This window comes from Seriola lalandi, unplaced genomic scaffold (assembly GCF_002814215.2).
Source record: "Seriola lalandi dorsalis isolate HSWRI2012SDOR001 ecotype SW California unplaced genomic scaffold, Sedor1 jcf7180002054502, whole genome shotgun sequence".
Lineage (NCBI taxonomy): Eukaryota > Metazoa > Chordata > Actinopteri > Carangiformes > Carangidae > Seriola > Seriola lalandi.
The window spans coordinates 797934-817327 of NW_019525055.1; the positions used below are offsets into that span (position 1 = coordinate 797934).

A 19394-nucleotide genomic window follows, 5' to 3' on the forward strand; every position below is an offset into this window, starting at 1 on the left:
TGTGTGTGTGTGTGTGTGTGTGTGTGTGTGTGTGTTGCCAGGTCTAAAGCCCTCACTACAGTCTGATGATTGTTCTCGGGCGCAAACCGTCTCCTTGGAAACTCCATGAGAAAGACGGAGATAGAAACACAGAAACTGAAACAGAGTAAAGGTGCAGGAGGACTAATGATCTAAAGACTCATCAGAGCGATGAAGGTGAGACAAGAAGTGCAGAAGGCAGAAAAAGAGCAAAGTAAATACCTGAATAAGTAATTGTTTAAAAAAAAAAAAAAAAAAAATCTGGAATAATAATCACAGAATAGGAAGAAGAAAGCTCAGCATGAATCAACAGAAATGAACATGACAGAATTGTTCTCTACAACAAAAGGGACATTTTATGCTTGTCTATCAGTCTCTTACCATATTGTTTCAAAATGAACTCACCCTATTCCAATGTGTAATTTGGCTTCATTATCTTTTTCACCAAATTAAGTGTTTAATTTTCTGCTATTTCAACTTAATGCTTCAGAGCTTCAAAAAGCTCTTTAAGGGAAAAAGCAATCCTAAGACACCTGTTAAGTCACACAGTTATTACAATGCAACCTCGAATTCTTTCATTCAGACTGAAAGAGCACAGGCATCTTTTTAGAGATGCTATCCTGCACTGACAATCAGCAATAATAGATAATAAAACATCATAACGCAGGACCTATTTCCTCAGTAAAAGCCCAGAGTGCACTGCAGCCAAGACTGCAAGATGCCTCTAACTTATTACCAGTGGCAAGAACTCAGGGCTCCTCTGCTTTTACTGACACCATCAAACACAAAAGTTAAAGATAAGGACTTGCATTAAACAGACCCATGGTATTATAAACCTCTGGGCAGTGTTTTGGTGTCTGATAAACCTTCAGACTCGAAGATCTGATACTCAGACCTCCCTTCTCACATCGTATTTCATTGTGTAACCGGTATCTTCAACAATGCAGCCCCTTGTGCTGTTCCTAAACCTCCATTATGATCATAATGCCAGAGAAAATTGCATTAAAACACCAGTTGTTGTGAAGTGAAAATTCCAAAAGAATTATTGGTGGCTGGAGTTATTCTTCACACTGCCACCAAAGACGTATTGATTTAATCTTCATACACAAATGTGCAGTTTACATAAGACAACATACCAGCTCAAACTCCACATACTATCATGTCAGCAAAGACAGGATTTGCAGCAAGTTACTCTTTAAACTACAATTTTGTCTTGTTTTCATGTTGTTGTTCTCAACCCACATAGATTTATTTTTACTATATTAAATAATTAAATCTGCGGCACCTTTACAAAGCTGGCACCTGGATCTGACCTCTCTCGCTACCGTCCGGCGCGGCTCAAAAAGGCATTTGCTTGGGTTAGAGGTGTCGTCAGTAGACGCAGACCAAATTTACTTTGCAGGTGATTTGTTTGCTTCCCTCACAGTTATTATTTCAGCCACGATGTGATTGCTGATGCATAAACTTGCTGAATGTCCTTGAGTTGTGTTTTTCATTTTCAAGGTGGAAAAACAGGGGGATGGGTAAAACTGCACTTTAGCTGGCTAAAGGCTGTGCACGATGTTTGGGAGATCGAGAGGCAATAACTCACTTCATCATCTCTCCGTGTTGTTGGTCAGTTGCTTCTTCGTGGATGTTTTCCAGTGAGAGTAAATTTTAACATCTGACACTCAAACATGTATTAAATTAGATTGAATTACATTTTTTAACTGATTTTTGATACGGATCTCAGTGCCTATGACAGTGACACCAGGAAGATTTCAAAACAATTTCCCTTTTCCAATCACCACTGGCATATGGGCCCCACTAATAAACAGTGGGGATAGGGGACAGTACATCTGAGAAGGAGTTATGGTACATGTCTGTCTTCTTGATCCCAGAACACTGAGAGGAAGACAAAGCCCTTGGAGACAGGACCAGACACGACAGAGAACAGATGGCCTGACACACACACACACACACACACACACACACACGGATACACTCTCTCTCTGAGACTGTGAGATACGAACACATACGGCACGCAAAGACAAACACGAAGACGACACACTGAGACGACACACTGAGACAGGAATGATATACAGTATATATATAAATATATACATAACACTGACAAAGGAAAGCACACATGCACACATACAAAAACAGACAAATTACATGGCTGCACACAACAAAGGCACACCAAATACACAGAAGGGCTTGTTTGTCATGGAAACACAATGATTTCCAAACGTCTAGTCTACATCAAGCTGCAGTCCCAATCCCTCAGCAGTCAGGTAGAAAGATTGAGACACAGAAAGGGAGGGAGAAAGGTGGAAAGATAAACGGAAAGAAGGAGTCTTATAACACAGAGCCAGAGATAGGAAGAAAATAAATAGATTCACTGTGAAAAACAGAGGAGGACCGATAAAAAGAAAAGGAGAAGGAGATAATATCAGTATAAGAAGCAAGTGAGGCAGAGCAAAACTACTCTCCTGTCCTCTGTTATCATCTGTGTTTATTGATCACATTCACTTGGACAGGAAAGTACTGTAGGCTCTGCGACGCTCAGCTCTGGTTAAATAAGGAAATGAGAGATAGTCCTGCGTCATCACCAATAGTCACTGTGTGTGTGTGTGTGTGTGTGTGGGTTAGAAGCCCAAAACATCTCTGCCAGATTGTATCATGCAAGTGAGATGCAAATGTTCATACGATGACAGACATGATTTTATAAACTCCCTCTCTATGTAAAGATATATATATATATATATATATATATGCATGCTGTATGACTGGATTGGATTATCCTATATACTGCACATTGTACTGTACATATGTGTATTTGTCTATTGTCTACTGAAAGGTCCACTGTTATAGTACAAAATGTGTATGTGTGCAAATGGCAACAGGTAGTTGAACATTAAAGGGTAACTGTGTAAATGTTTAGCTTTGATTTCTGTTCCAAATTAGCATGGTACAATGAGGCCATTGTTTCCAATCCTCTGGTCACGCTACATGCTCTCCTGCACTGCTGCTTTATCCCCTGACCTCAAGCAATATGATGGTGAGCAAAATGTTATCATAGCAAAAAGTGGGTGGGTGAAAAAAACTAAATAAAATAAAGATTCATAAAAGAATTGTGATTCTTATTGTTTTTCTTTCTCTTTCTTTTCAATCAGACTTTATTTGTATAGCACGTTTCATACTATACTTTGTACACCATCACCCAGAGACTAACATCAGAAAGATGAACACCAAGCCCAAGAAAAAAAAAGAGAAAAAAAAGAAGTTGGCTGACCAAGGCACATTGCACATGCAGCCAACTCCAACCAGGGAAAAAAAAAAAATACTGGAATCATCGACTATTTTCATTTCAAAAGACCCGCACCTGTACAGCGCTGTGGATAATGAGGGGTTTCCCTGGAAAAAAACCTTTGCAGAAGAGGGTATTCTTCACTGCCGGAGTCGTAGTGTTAGTAAGAGCACAACAGAGCACTCTTATCCAGAAAACGTAGACCAATTTCGGTAAACTCCATGTTAATTTCACTGAATTCATTCATTCTCAACCTGGCAGAGGACTGTAACATGCTTCCAAACATTGCAGTTTTACTAGTTTTCAAATGATAAAGCTGTGGACTCTCACACACTTTTCCAAGCTTTTTTTTTTTTTTGGAAGGTCAGACAGACAGTTTTATCAAGAGCGGCTACCTTAACTGCCAGGTGTGTTTCAAATTGCCATTCTGTGGACATGCGAATGGTTTGGCATACGGTGTACTGGAATTAAGAGCCTGCAAATGGCGCACCCTTTTATTACAGTAGGGTCTAACATATACAGGTCTAGCGGCAGTCGCATACACAGCATGATTTCTCATTCATGCAGGAGATCTGACTTTCTCCCACTTACCAGCCTGCTTCTCAAAACTCAAGGCTGCAGCTGACACGGAGAGCCAAAACTTCAAACTGCTAAAAGTGGAAACTCAATCTTCCTGGATGTACGAATTGATTTTATGTTATAGAAATGTTAACAAGAGAGTGAGGTTAAACCCTAGCTGTATACAATTTCTACCAAAATGACATAATCCCTCAAAGTCAGAGCCAGTTTAGTTATCACCAGAGCAGCTCCAGGTTTCATCCTTTGATGACAGCGGGAAGAGTCTTTGTTGGGTGGTTTTTCGGGCTTTGAGAAACGTTCTGTCATGTTCGATTTTTGAGATCACAGGAAGGAACCGAGCTCTTCACATTTTACATGTCGCTTTAGTGCTGCTTTCGGAGCGCTGAGATGTCCTGTTTATGTATTTCTAATGCTTTTCATGTGTCTTGTGCGTTGTACGTTCACCTGTCTGTTAGAGAAATTTTGGAAATTGTCTTTTTCTCGATCTAGGATTCGGCTGACTTGACCTCTGGTCTCTATGGAGAAGGTTGGGAGTAACCTTTAAGAACCTGCTTCTCAGCACATAAGAAATCAGATTAAAGGAGGATAAATGATATTAGAGAGCACAATTAGTCATCAGAACTCATTTTCATTCAGGGTCTCGGATATTAATCATGTACAGTAATTGTCGACGTAGCCCACAGCTTTTTAAATTTTTTTTTACAGAATGTCATTGCAGGAATATTCAGAACTTTTTAGATCAGGATACATATAATCAAGCATTACGTAAGACCACAAATCCACCCACTTGATGTCCTACATATAGAAGCTATTCACAGCGGAGGAGTTTGTTTTTAGAGGAAGCCTGAAGAAATGGAGGACTTTTTTCTCCCCACTTCATTCGCCTACACAAACATACAATACATCACAACTTGTGTGTTTCCTACCCGTGGCACAACTTCATTGTAATTATTGTTTTGTCTTCTTACACTCTAAGGAGAACTTAAATTACATACAAACATACAGCCCGTTTTTTGACATTTGTAGTGTTAGTGGTAACGCTTTAGTTCAAGTGCCCCTATTGAGCATTTATACGCATTATATAAATATCTAATAAATGGTTTATAAAAGACTGTAAAGTGGTTGTAAATACATAAATGTATCTGTCAACAAATACAAAGCCGCTTATGGAAACAGGACTGAAGGCTGGTATATAAACAGATAAGATTATAGTAAAACACTATTACACTACTAACTATTTTATTATAGTGTGTTATAAACCATTTATTGATATTTGTAAACTGCTTATTAATTCTAAATAGGAGGACTTAACAACAATATTTTAATTTTACCCTCTTAAATATGTATATGTAAGCTATACACTATGTATATACTATTTCATTATTTGGACAGAAAGAGATATTTTGCTATGCATATATATGCATTAAGGGAAAAAAATCATTTCGCTCATAATTCAATATTTTTAGTGTAGAAGTCTATATTTTAAGCCCCTCAGTATATTTGAGCTTTATGTTTCCAACCACTTCACATGCGTGGTTGTCATCTTTTTTCGAATGGTTTAGCATGGTTATGTAATTTTGGCCTGAAACATTTCCAAAGCAAGAGTGAAAGAGATAACCTGAACGGAGAGGGAAGGAGGAAACACTGCGTTTGATCCTGACAGCGCACTCTGGTTCTGCCACGACCAACAGCACCAGCTCTCATCAAACTGTCACTGCTCTACTGTCCCGTGAAGCAGCTGCATCTGAAAAAATAAACTGAGGATGTTTTTAGGGTGTCAAAAAATATGACTTTCCGGGCTCCGCAGACACATCGGTGTGCCAACTTTGAAAACAAGCCTGTCTACCTAAATGAATGCAGATGAAGTGGTAAATAGATGGACATGAACAGACAGGCATTTAAAATATGAACCTCCAATGTTTCTGAATAGAGAGGCTTTGGTATCTGCACCCCTGATTTAACACATCAGTCAACACATTTCTAGCCTCGCTAACATGAACCTGGATTATTTCCTGACAAAGTCAAGCTTTCAGCCACAAAAAACAGTTACTCACAGCCTTCGCCGAGCCAAACATGTCACTTCTGCTCAGTGGAAAATAAAAAATAAACCTCTCTCATCGGTTAGTGATGGAGAAACTGCTTCAGAGTAGTAAGTCTTTTTGACTTTTATGAGGATGTCTGTGCATTGAAATGTTAATTTGCACCTCAATAGTCAGGCAGGTGGCTTGTCTCGTGTTGACAATTTAAAAGCTACAGATTCAATCACCACAGCGGCGGCGGCGGCGTGCGTGTCCATCAACAGACTATCAAGTGTCCTCAAGCGAGACACTGAGCATTTATCTCCTCGTTCACTTCAAGTCGGTATGGATACGAGTGTCAGCTAAACGGCTGTAAATTGTCAATGTTAGGAATAAATATCTACATACAGTACGTATAATCTGGATGCTCAATCTCCATTTAATATCTTCGGAGTGTCTTCTGAGCATCACATGAAACTGTCAAGATCAGTAGCAGGTAATGGATCACCTTCTAGCAGAACCGCCAACCATTATCATCCATCCTCATCTCACCAATGATGAGGATTGGCAGTGACAGGCCTCCCTCTCCCTTATTCTATCAGTGTCTCTCTGCCAGCCGCCGATTAATGACACAGATTAACACTGACAGAGCTGCTCTCTCCCTTCAGTTTTTACCATCATTTCTATAGTCCGTTTTCTCTCCCTGGTATTCACAACTTTCACTCCTTTTACCCAGAAAAAAAGTTTGAATCATGATTGGTCAGATTTCTTTTCATTTTTGACAAAACACAATGCAGCATTTAGCAACTTTGATCGCACCGGCAGTGGCTCTGCATCATATTGTTTCTATGTGTCTTTGCAATATTTTAGACATCGCTGATCGAATTTGTAAATAACATAGAATACAGCGGAAAAATTGGTGAAGCCACTGATTCGGCAGATTCCCAATTATAACATTACTGTGAACCGAAACATCACCTAACATAAAAACAACAGGGTCTCATGGACAATTAACCATTTACTATTCAACCTGTAATGGTCTGTTCAAATTCTAAATTCCCTGTGTGTGACAGAATGGTGCATCTTATACCTCTATGCTCACATTTAACAGTGTGTATGGTATGGTATAATTGGGTGGAGGGATAGGGTAGGGCTGTGTCATGCTTTTATTTCCTTCCCCACAACATTTGTCTTTCAATCCCTGTGATAAGAGAGTGAGTGTGAGCCGAAGGTTTTCATCGGAAACAGCTTTGCAGGATGTCTGGTTCTACAGATGAGAAGATACTGTAGTTCACCCTTTTTATCCCCAACATGTTTCACGTCCTCTTCACTCTTCACTATCTTATTTTTATCGTATCTTATCTTGTAGCACTGGCAAAGAAAACCTGTGAGCCATCATCAGTGGCCAGTCACGGTGCTGGTGGTCGCCGCACAGTAGCCCGGATGTGTGGTTGCATTTTGAAGGAGGCACACAGTGTAGCTACAGAGCGTGACACAGAAGAATAAATTAAGTTTTAGCCCTTTTTCTTTCAAGTGATGTTTTGAAAAAGTTACGGCCCTAATTTTGCTTGTTGTAGTGCAATAAATACTACAGTACCCATCCGCCTCATCAGCTGCTGCACCACACTGTTAAAATCATCCAGCTCTACAGTTCTACCAGTCTGAAATATGGTGATTTTTTAATAACAGAAAAGCTGAGAGGAGGTCTGCATGATTTACAGGGATGACATTTTTATAATATCCAGTCTTACTAAATTTTCTCCCTCACTTTTATTGTTTTCCTGTCTGTCCGTCTCTGAGTTATGTTCCCCTGCCGACAGTTTGATGCATCACATCAGACCTGCTGGGCTGAACTGCGGTCAACTCCTATTAAAGATTTTACCCTTCCATCTGACACTTGATCTCCAGTGATCGACAGGCAGAAAGTGAATGACAACAGTGACGATGGATGCATGAAGTTTGACACCAGTATGGAAAGGATGCTGACAAGAGCAGAATGAAACAGCATTTTGTTAAGGTTGCAGCACTCTTGATGCATCAATATTTTATCTAAGATTCCACATATACACAGGTCTTTATCAGGATGAAACCAAAATGAAATAACATTATCCTGAGATTTCCAACTTTTTACATTGTCTTGGTTGTTTTATTATTGCATTCAGCTTTCGCGTATGAGGAGATTGTATCAAAACGTTGCCTCAAATAAATTATTGATGTATCAAGGCTATGAATGTGCTGACTTTTTGTCAGCATGAATTCTCATATGGACATGCAAACACAGATGTAGGCATATGTTCAGCCAGTGAGGTGTATTTGATCAGTTTGGAAACACTGCAAACACTGCAGGGCGCACACCCACGCACGCACGTACACACACGCGCACACACACGCGCACACACACACACACACACACACACACGCACGCACACACACACACACACACACACAAACAAACAATGTACCTAGCTCTTTAAGCAGGGAGCCGTTCTCTGACTTCCATCTCTCCTTTTTCTTCTCAGGACTACTCTTCCTTCTCTCCTTCCCTTTCTCCTTCACTCCATTCTGTTTCCTCTTTTCTCCTTTCTGGGTTTTCTCTGCAGGGAGACACAGAAAATGGGCTCAGGTTAAGGACTTTGTTGATTTATTCAATTTAAGCTTGATTTAGCTGGAAAGTGTCACTGAGGCCGAGGAACTACTTTCCGTCAGGTGGAATTTGAGTGAGAAAAGTGGAACATAATGAAAGTTGGAGACATACAGTGCAAAAAGAAGAAAGAAAGATGCAGGCTAATCAGTCACTGAAAGTTTTTCAGATTATTTGTTGACATTTCAGGAAATGGTTTTCCTACAACTCGGCTGATAGTATAAAGTAGCATCTGACATTTGGGTGTAAACATAGCTTAGAAGAAGAGGAAGAAATAAAGAAGGGAAAATAGTAAAGACATTGCAGTAAAAGTCTCTGGTGTACTTGAATTTAAGCCCTGAGGAAGTAAGAGCTTGCACGCATTTAAGATACACTTTTTGATTGCACTGAATTGTGTTGTGCCCTGCAGAACTTACTGTTCGTGTTTTGAAAGACGTGCACAAAGAGCTCGAGGCTGCTGATTGAAAACTGTTTTTATACTGACGACATCCTCCTGGGTGAGCACCCGGTATAAGTAATCCTCAAAGGCTGATAAAAGTTGCGAGCCACTCCACGGCTGCAGGAGAGGGAACGCAGCCTGGTGCATCAGGTGTCGCTAACATGTGGAAGGTGAAGGCCGACACCGTACGTTCTTTTAACTGCCAGAAAGGCAGGAGATTTACCAGGAAAACAAAATAACAGAGGTTTACACTGCCTCTCTGAGACCCCGTGAAAGATTTATCTCAAGAATGCTGCAACTAAACAAAATGTTTTCATTTTGCCTTGCAAACTTGAGCACAGCGTTGATCTTCCTTGCACTTTTTACGCTTCAGAAGGACGAAAATTCTCATCGTCAGGAAGTCAGACAGCTGCTTCTTTACATCAGATAAGAACATAATGTATAATAATCTGAAAGTGCCTTCATCACGAAAGACATAAAACATTCAGGAGATCACAGCCAATTAGTTTTATTTCCATTGACAGGTTATTATATGGAAACTGGTGATGTTTTTACACCTTATAATGTATCACTCTGTTTAAAACGTGATTTACCTCCTGATGACGTTTGATGATACAGTCGTAGTTCAACCTCAATGTGTATTTACACACTTCTCTTTTATCTATATAAAATCTAACTGCCTAGGATGCATGTTAATGCTTGTCGTAAAGTTTGTATAATATTCTAGTTTAAGTTTGAGTGTGAGGCTGTCAGATTCAAAGCCCCTGTGGCCTTGATGAGTAATACCTAAATAAACCTCAGAGTTATAACAGGAAAATAAAAACAACTTGTGGGTTCCTGGTTATCTGTGTGTAGACGCCCACTGTTGCCTATTCCTGTATCGCTCTAAATAAAAATCAAACACTACACCATTCACCACCATTCATACTCTTTAAAATAAAAAATAAAAAAAACAACAAAATCGCAACACTGACACACTGTCAGCTGCTGCCTCTTAGGAAAGAGACTGCGCATATATTGCACACGAACACATAAGTTGTTTGGAAGCCTTCAGGTCTTTGAGCATGCTGACACACACACTGTATGACATGTAACAGAGCCCTGCGGAGCGCCTCCCTGCTGCGAGCTGTCCTCTCACTCCAGGAGACCTCGCTCACTCCCTCCAGCTGGGAGTATGGCAGGTAACACAACAAACACTGATATATACACATGATGAAAGACAAAATAAGAGCAACGCCTGACTGTATAATTCAGTTCAATACACCGGTCTTACAATAAATACTAACCTCCACCACCAATACTATCAACGGAGCCATTAATTAAAGAGCTATAAAGGCTGTTTTACTGATAATTATGAATTATTGTTATATAAAAAATTACTACCAATTCTGATAAAAGTATCATTAGAGATTATTTTAATATCAACATTAAAGATCAACATATAAAATAAACAGTAAATAATTTAATTACCTGGTATTATGATGTACAATGTTAAATAATAATAAAAAGTAAAAATGTCAAAGATTTCCAGTTTGTGATGATAAAAAAAACAGAGAAAAGCAGAAACTCCTTACATTGGATTCAGTCGGACAGTGGGGGGTGTTTTCGCTTGGAAAGTTACCTAAGCCATTGATTATGAAAATAGTTGCATCTTAATCTTCCATTGACCAATTAATCAATCGACTAATTGCTTCAGTTACAAATGCAATACCGTTATTCATTTTTTATGGCACGATTCTACTGAAACAGAAAATAAAACTGATTGTTGCTCAACTCCGCATTAACAGATACACACAAACCCGTGCAAGTTTAACACACACCTGCACACACAGACAGACACAGAAACACACACACACAGCATGTAAGAAACGACGCAGACGCATGCAGTCACACTCCACTGAGTTAAAACGCACAGTGATGATCGCTCTCTGTGTCTCTCATTCTGTGACATGGGAAGCCCTTATTGTTGGGATGTCTTGTTGTAACAGTCTCCTGCTGTTAACACAAACACAGAGTCCTGCCTGCACGGCTAACTAACTCTCCTGCTGCTGTGTATCATGTTCTCAGATATGTGTGTGTGTGTGTGTGTGTGTGTGTATGCATTGGTACAGCAGGTGGCACCTGCAGGTTCATTACAGCTATACTGAGGTTGAGAAAAGCTGAATTTATTTGTTCATGTGCATGTATCGCTCACCAGTCACTCATGGGTGAAACAGCTGTTATGGGTGATCTGACAGTTGCAGCTAGTTAGGCACAGTGGTGATGATTTGAGCGAAATGCTAACAGATCTTAGTTTAGCATTTCAACTAACATACATTTGCTGATTAGCACCAAACACAAAGCAGAGCTAGGGCTGATGGAAATGTAGTTATCTATCTCTATCTCTCACTGTCCTATCAGAATAACGGCAAAAATGCCCCCCAAATAGTTGAATAATTGAATTAGTCCAATATGTAGTTAATGGTGATATTACCTACACTACTACTATTTGGGGGGCATTTTTGCCTTTATTCTGATAGAGACAGTGAGAGATAGATGGAGAGAGAGAGAGGGGATGACATGCAGCAAAGGGCCGTGGGTCAGACTCAAACCAATGGCCGCTGTGGTTGGGACTAAGCCTGTGTGGTACACGCTCTACCAGGTGAGCCACTGAGCCCCCCCCCCACAAATTAAAATTTTGACCCGCTGATTGCGCCATTGGAAAAGTCACAGGGCCACCCATGTTATTACAATCGATCCTGAGATGAACATTAATATCTGCACAAAATACAAGAGCAATCTGTTCAATAGGTTTTGAGACATTTCACTCAAAACCACAATGTCAACCTCATGATGGTGCAAGAGGATAACCGAAGTCATTGGATTACGCTAATGACTGCCAATCTACTGGGTGGATGTTGAGATATTTAACAGGATCAGCAAAGACTTTGAGCTGATGATGTAGCTGCAGGAAGTCAAGGGGAGTCCTCAAAGTCGGTAGGATTCATCGTCTGGGAGCAATGAATGTCTGCACAAAGTGTGCGTGTGGGTGTGTATGCATGTGCGTGGCTGTCATAGGCAGCAGTAGGCTGTCCTCATGCTTGCTTTAGCATGGAGGAGCAGGACATGCATGAATGAAGCTGAGAGAGACCAGAGACAGATTTCACACTGTGTGTGTGTGTGTGTGTGTGTGTGTGTGTGTGTGTGTGTGTGTGTGTGTGCGTGTGTGTGTGTGTGTGTGCGTGCATGCGTGTGTGTATACTTCAGTAGGAGTACAATGCTTAATGGTTAGACAGGAAGGAGAAAAGAACATGTGTGTGTACTGTATGTTTATGTTAGCCTGAAAAGTTTCCATTTTTGTTAAGGGATATTTATGTTTTCAAAGGGCTCGGCAGGTTTTGTACTTTACCTCCTTTTCAGAAATAAAATGTAAGGTGAAGTGGAAGAATAAATGGTGAGGAGACGTTATGGAAACTGACAGCTTGCGTGCTAATTAGGAAGATGAAATGGGCTGGAATGAGGTGTGAAAAGTGTGGATGAATTTTGTTTCCAGGTTCATGACAGATCATCTCCTGGGTTAGGAGGCTTGTAAATGTCTTCCTGTGAAAAGTTATGTGGAGTGAATGTAATAGCTGTGAATGTGAAAATGCACTAAACACAGACACAGCTGTGGTCCATTTTACATTTAAGCAAGAAAAACATCTAACTTAAATTTGTTGCATGAAAAAAAAAAAACAACTCATCTTGAATCACAAGAATCCGATTTTTATTTAGGTTCATGATTCGACTCCAGCTCACTTACAGATAAAAGCTGTTTGTTTAGTTTGTTTTTAGTACAAAAGGTTCCAGTGTGTTGTTTGATGCGCTTTGCAGTGTTAATGTCAGAATTAAATCAATAGACAAATGGATGCTGGATTGCCAATAAATCAAGTGTGACCCTTTCTGAACTTTTCCAGGAACCCAGAAACCTTTTTAGGAACTTTCGCATTTTCAGAGGAACAAGAGTCTAAATTAAGTCCCAGAGCTTTAATTCTGGTGGCTTCAGTCTCTCTCCCTCCGCCCCAACATTCATTCAAACATCACAGCTGCGCAGCAGTAAATTATATAATACTGATTTTAACACACTGAATGAGAGGGAATTTAATGCAGTTTCTTTTTTTCTACAGTGATCAAGATCTCTACAAAGTGATCTCAATTAATCAAAATATAAAATATAAAATATAAAATGCAAAATACTTGTTTGCATAAGTATTTACCCCTTTTGAGGGCACAGATAAATCCTCACCGAGGCAGCCAGTAGGTTTTACAAGTCACATACTTGGTTAAACAGTGATCACGTGTTTATAAACCAGGGATTTCAGTAGATTGTAGTAAATACACCCGTATCTGAAAGGATCGACTTTTGGTCACTCAGTAATGTAATAAAACCTACACCATGGCTCCAGGCTGCTTTGTAAAAATGGTGATTAAAAAGCACAAATCAGGAGAAAGATTTAGGAAAATTTCCCTGTCAACATCTGCTGAGGTGGTTCCAACAAGACGCTCACACCTAGCTTTTTTGTTATCTGATACATGTCTGATCTGTCCAAGACGCATTAAGTGACTAAGTGTGAATTGGCTTAGTCCCTGGAACTATTTGGTTGAAAAGGGAAACTACAGGGTGACTGTGGAACCTGCCTTAATCCTTACTAAAGTCTGACATGTGGAATTATAACATGAGCGTGTTAAACTTTTTTTTTTTTTGTAAGGAGGATTTTTAAAATGGTGCAGCTACATCTACCACACACTTCACCCCCCTTTTTCCAATTTATTTTATGGCTTTTGCTGAAATTGCAGAGGCCATTAACGCCAGGGGATCTTTGAGGGAGCTCCCAGAGGGAATGCTTCTTTGCACAGCTCCTACATTATAATTTCATTCTTTTGTTTCCCCTTTTTTTTTTTTTTCTGTTTTGACAGGAGGACCATCTTATCCTCTGATCTCCCAGGGATCGTTTTTCAACATTTTTCCCATTTTTTTCCTAATCTGATCTTGTTCTTTTATATGTTCTACAGCTTGGAAAAGGAGGAAAACTAAGTCTGGGTTTTCAAGGACGCCTGCAGGCTCTGCTTGAACATGTGGAAGCTTTCCCCCTGCAGGTTGTAATCTCAGCACAAATCCAACTATCAGCAGTGGAAACCCTTTTAAACACGTTTTTGTCAGATCTGTGCTTTTTTTTTTCCTCTTTTGTCTTTACATTCTGCTGTTGCCTTTTTCTCCATCTCTGCAATATTATCCCTCCCTCCAAACCTCCTTCCCTCCCTAGTTTAGAAGGCGAAACTGCACCAGGGGATTCGTCTTTTTGAAGTGTGTGATTAATTTCCCCTCTTTCTAGGTGCGCTGAACTGCAGCGCGAGTCTGTGTGTGTGTAGCCACTGTGTCCCATTTCTTACCTGAGCTCATTAGTGCAATGTGAGAAAGTTTTTTCTCTCTCTCCCCTTCTGTCTTTTCCTCCCTCTCCCCACCCTTTCTTCTGTCCTTTCACACTCACGTTCTCCTTTCTCTCTCATCATCGCCACTCCTGTTTCCCCTCTTTCTTTCATCCCATCACCTTCTTGCCCCTTCCTGTCCTCCTCTTCCTCCGTCCTTATTTTCTCTGTCTTCCTCATGCTCTTGCACACAAACACAAACACACACACACATACACACACACAAACACACACACACACACAGCAGATCGGAGAGACCAGTACTAACCACTGTCAGCTTGTCACAGTTCGGTTTGAGCCAGAATGTAAATGTAGTGCCCTTCCTGCATAATAAAAATACTGTGTGTGTGTGTGTGTGCGCGTGCTTTTTAAGAGAAAGTCCTACCTGCCTGAATACTGCTGAACCTGTATTTTCTATCTACACAGGTGTGTCAAAATAAGATTACATTTAAGAATGAGAAATGCTCCCTACAAGAAAACTGATCAGCTGTGGAGAAACTAATCAAATGCCTGTCCACCCTGCTTTATAAACACACCAGGGCAAAATTAACTGACAACAAAACTAGGTATGAATGACCCATGTGTGATAAAGAGGAAATCCTGTTTTCTTAAAGAAGTGTAATAAGGGTTCCTGCTAAGTGATTTTACTATTTACCATTAAAATCTTTGTTTTAAACAAGATGAAGCTGATTTCACCACATTAATGACATCCTTGTAATTTTGGGAATTTTGGTGATCCAGTTCTATCATCAGGTCATAACTGCAATTTGTCCATTACTGCTTCTGCAAAACTAATGACATTCCCGCCAGCCTCTGTTGTACATTTCCTGCTAATTAGCTAATGCTAGCATGCTAAGATGGCAACTAAGAAAACATCACACCTGGCTGAACGTCGGCATGTTAGCATTGTCACTGTGAGTATGTGAGCATGCTAATGTTACCATTTGGCCCAAAGCACAGCCGTTCCTAATAAAACTGGCCGAACAGGTGAGTTTTTTATTAGTTAGAGACAAAGTTTTACTTCTGTGCACCAGTGATGATCATTTCTTAATGAACTGGCTTCTTGACAATACTTTTCTTTAAACCATGACCATGATCTTTCCCTTTGCTTGACCAAGTAGTATTACTTGTCACTGCTCTCATATACGATATTTGCTGCTGAACGATACTACATGTAGTTTACTTCCTCTGTACTTTTAGCATCATGTAGCTTGTCTGTCTGCATGTGAGACTACAGGGATATTGCCCGCCTGCCAGTCCGCCTTGCTGGTAACATGCTAGCATTCAGAAAGCATGACGAGAGCAGCCCCTGACATGACAGACAGGCAGATAAACACGAAAGACAGACAGGCCAACTGGCAGAGAGAGCGTGAAACATGACAGATGAACTACTATGAGAGACAGACAGGCGGACAGAGGTTAGTGGTTCTGTTTTAGTTGGGTTAGAGGAGAGATGTGTGTTTTCTACATGGAAACAAGCCCAGTGGGAGATGAGGGGAGGAAGCGTAGTGTTGCTGGTGGACGGTAAGCTCAGGGTATCTTTTCTTCTGAAGATCTGACTTTACAGTTGTAGAGCCTCACTCTGCTGCCGAGAGTTGGACGGTCGACCAATTTTAACAGACAGAAAAAGTAAACATCGACAATCTGGCCTTTTCTTAAAAAAACACATCCCGTCAGACTGGGAATATTTTTCTAATTAAGTCACCAATATGAGCTCGTTCAGTGTATTGAGACATGATATCCAACATATTCAGCTTAGCCTGTTGTGCGTCTGCTTATACGTATTCGTATACATATGCATTCGGATCAAAGACAATACAGTCAAATGCACTGCAAGTCACAACCGACACACTAATGTTCGACGTGATAAAATGGGCAAACCCATCCTTCTGTGACCAATTCAACTATCTGAACGACACTGGGCTGTAGCAGGGTCTGAAAACTCCAGGCAATGTTTTCGGTTATATTTAGTGTCACTTAAGTCACATAGTATCACAAAATTGGTTTGTGTGGCCAGAGGGACAAAAGAAGAACAGACAAACAACTGATGGACTGCTAAAAAAACAGGGTGTCGGAGGAGAAAACCAAGGAGAGAGACAGACAGGGTAAATATAACCCTTGGAGGACACCACAAATGAGAGGCAGTGAGACAGAAGCAGATGGAAGAGAAAATAGGTTACAGGAGAGCATAAAGACAAATGGACAGTGGAAAATAAGAGAGAAAGATAAAAGAGGCAAAGGAAAGAGGTAGATACAAGGTGAGGGACACGACAAATCATTATAGCAGACAACCTCATCCTTCACTCTCTGCTGCTCTCTCTAACACACACACACACACACACACACACACACACACACACACACACACACACACACACACACACACTCACACACCAACTAGCCTCTCTAATCTAACTCCTGTGGCAGTGTGAATAGATATGGCCGTTTAGTGCCAGCAGCTCAGCTCCCAGTACCTGATGGCAGCAGTCTGCTGAGTCAGGAGCTCTGCACTGTGTGTGTGTGTGTGTGTGTGTGTTTGACTGTGTGTGAGTGTGTGTGTGTGTGTGTGTGTGTGTGTGTGTGTGTGAGTTTGAGTGTGAGTTTGAGTTTGACTGTGTGTGTGAGAGAGACACAGTGAGTTAGAGAGAGAGTGAAAGTGTTTGTAAGATTTAGTTGAGTGCATAGATTTGTGTGCAGCCTTACTCTGCAGTGATGAGCACTGCAAATTGAGCACCCTAACCACACACACGCACACACACACACACACACACTCAACAACACAGCCACAGGGTAAGGCAGACAAGAGTTCACTATCATTACCATGCCAGCGAGACATCACTGGTAGTACCATGACAACAAGCTATCACTGTCATCAGCACGACAGCTGCAGGTCACAACTACAAGAACTAACATGGTTCCTTAACGATATCCTCGACAAACACTTCAGGATTTTTAACAACTATACTCAACCATTATCTCTATAACTAGGATTCACCGTCACCACCGTGACAATAACAGCTTTGATCTGGCAAAACAATGTGAAAACGACTGCTCTGTGTAATTCAACTTCAAGTTGGGAAGATAGTTCAGTCTTGCTTTCTTCAGCTGATAAATATCTACAAGATAAGCTTTTTTCTATCTACTGATAATCTAAAGAAAATTGTTAATGCCTTAATCTCTTCCAGACTCCAGGTTGCACTTTTATTTATGAATGATTTCAGTGTTGTGATTGGCTTCTCTTTTTTTTTTCACCTACATTTTTGTCTTTGAAAGGCAGAAAAACATTACACTAAAGACTATAGTCTTAGCACAAATTTGTTAAAAAAAAAAAAAAAAAAAAAAACTACGATTGTTACACTTGGAAGAGCTCAGTATCACGTCTGTTTTTATATCTGAACAGCTCATTAACCTCAGTTTGTGTACATGCTGGAAGGTTTGGTTGACGTTCCGATTGGCGGCTTTGTCCTGTATACATATGTAAGGCGCTGTTGTATGGGGCCGTTTGGCAATATATTGGCAATCAATGAAGTGATTCCAAGTTAAGGACAGAGTGGAAGCTTCTTTGTTTTTCTTTCTCCTCTGGACTCGACAGAAGCCGTACCCTAAAAGTCGATGAGTTGATCACTCGAGAAGAACCCGAGTCGACACTCTGCACTTTTGCCTCCCAGTACAGGGAGCGATGCTGGAGCGACAGCACGCCAGGCTGTAAACTTTACAAACCGAGTCTCGTCTTAAAAATGACCGAACCCACGAAACTGACTGTGATGGAAGAAGAGACGGGTGATGGAGACGGAGGGCAGCACAACACCACTCAGTGTGACTCGTTTCTGTTGGCCGCTCTCCTACTCTCAGCTCCGGCGTCCGGCTGACGGTGCTGTCAGCCGCCCGGCAGAAAAAAAAAACCAAAAAACTCTGCTGTGCGGTGCGGTAGGATTTCATCACTGAGCTGTGACCAAGATGCCAACTTTTTCTTCCCCTCACTGTGTGGAAGTCGGATGTTTTCACATCCCTGATGCTGAACAAAAAGTCCTGTACAGGAGTATGGCGTGGAGCTGAACTGACACTACATGTGCAGGGGAGTGAGTGATATATTTCTCCTACTTGTAGATAAGCAGTAATGAAGAAACGACTTCAGTAATAATGTTGAGGTTGTATAAAACTGATTAAGCGTGAACCAATGAACCACAAGCACCTGACCAATTAATATAGTAAAGACAACACCCCCCCAGCATTACTGTGGTGGCAGAGTGTAACTGAACACATTTACACTGACGGTGAGAGTAGAGATGCTTGGACTAATGACTACCGACCGCAGTCGCCTCCACCGACAGATGAAGGGAGTCTGTATAAACCTGGAAGGTATTCAGTATTAGTCTGAAACTGGTTATGACAGAAAAATAACATTAAAGAACCGCATCAGAATGACATCCCCAATGCGGATGTAGAAGTGCAGTGTGGAGTGGTTAATTAAACCCAGCAGGAACTGCTTGTTAGTTTAAGTCATTAAACTCTCATCATTTCTTGCATTTTAATAAAAAGAAATTAATAATTGAATAAAAATGGACATACGATTCGATAAAAGTGGAATCTCAGGCCAGGAAACATGGTTCCAAGCTAGCAAGACATATGTGGGGTGGGAGTTCACAATCGGCCCTGCGTAGACAGATTGCTAGGTCTAGTCCCTGGTCGGTCTAGTGCTGGAAAGTGTCACAGTAAATGACTGAAACGTGAGTATTTAACAATAACAGAGATTTAGGAAAGTAAAACTGCTTTTATGGCTTTTACTTTCTATTTTTCCCATATATATATATATAGTATTCTTTATCTGTTGAACAGATTTCTTGGGCACAGTGTAATGTGTGTTAAAGGATTTACATTTTTAAGTGGCACGGTAATGATAGCGAACTCTCTTCACTGTAATGATTATAGCGTTATATGCAGGTTTACAAATGATGTGCCACC

At 40.6% G+C, this 19394-nt stretch overlaps 1 protein-coding gene across 1 annotated transcript in view; it reads right to left on the bottom strand.

Annotated features, from left to right (window-relative positions):
• jade2 (jade family PHD finger 2) overlaps window positions 1-19394 on the bottom strand; it is a 184368-nt gene that overhangs the window by 19173 nt on the left and 145801 nt on the right. The window contains exon 12 of the mRNA XM_023413054.2: window positions 8370-8501. Coding sequence (XP_023268822.2) covers window positions 8370-8501 — 132 coding nt within the window. The remainder of the gene's footprint in view (window positions 1-8369; window positions 8502-19394) is intronic.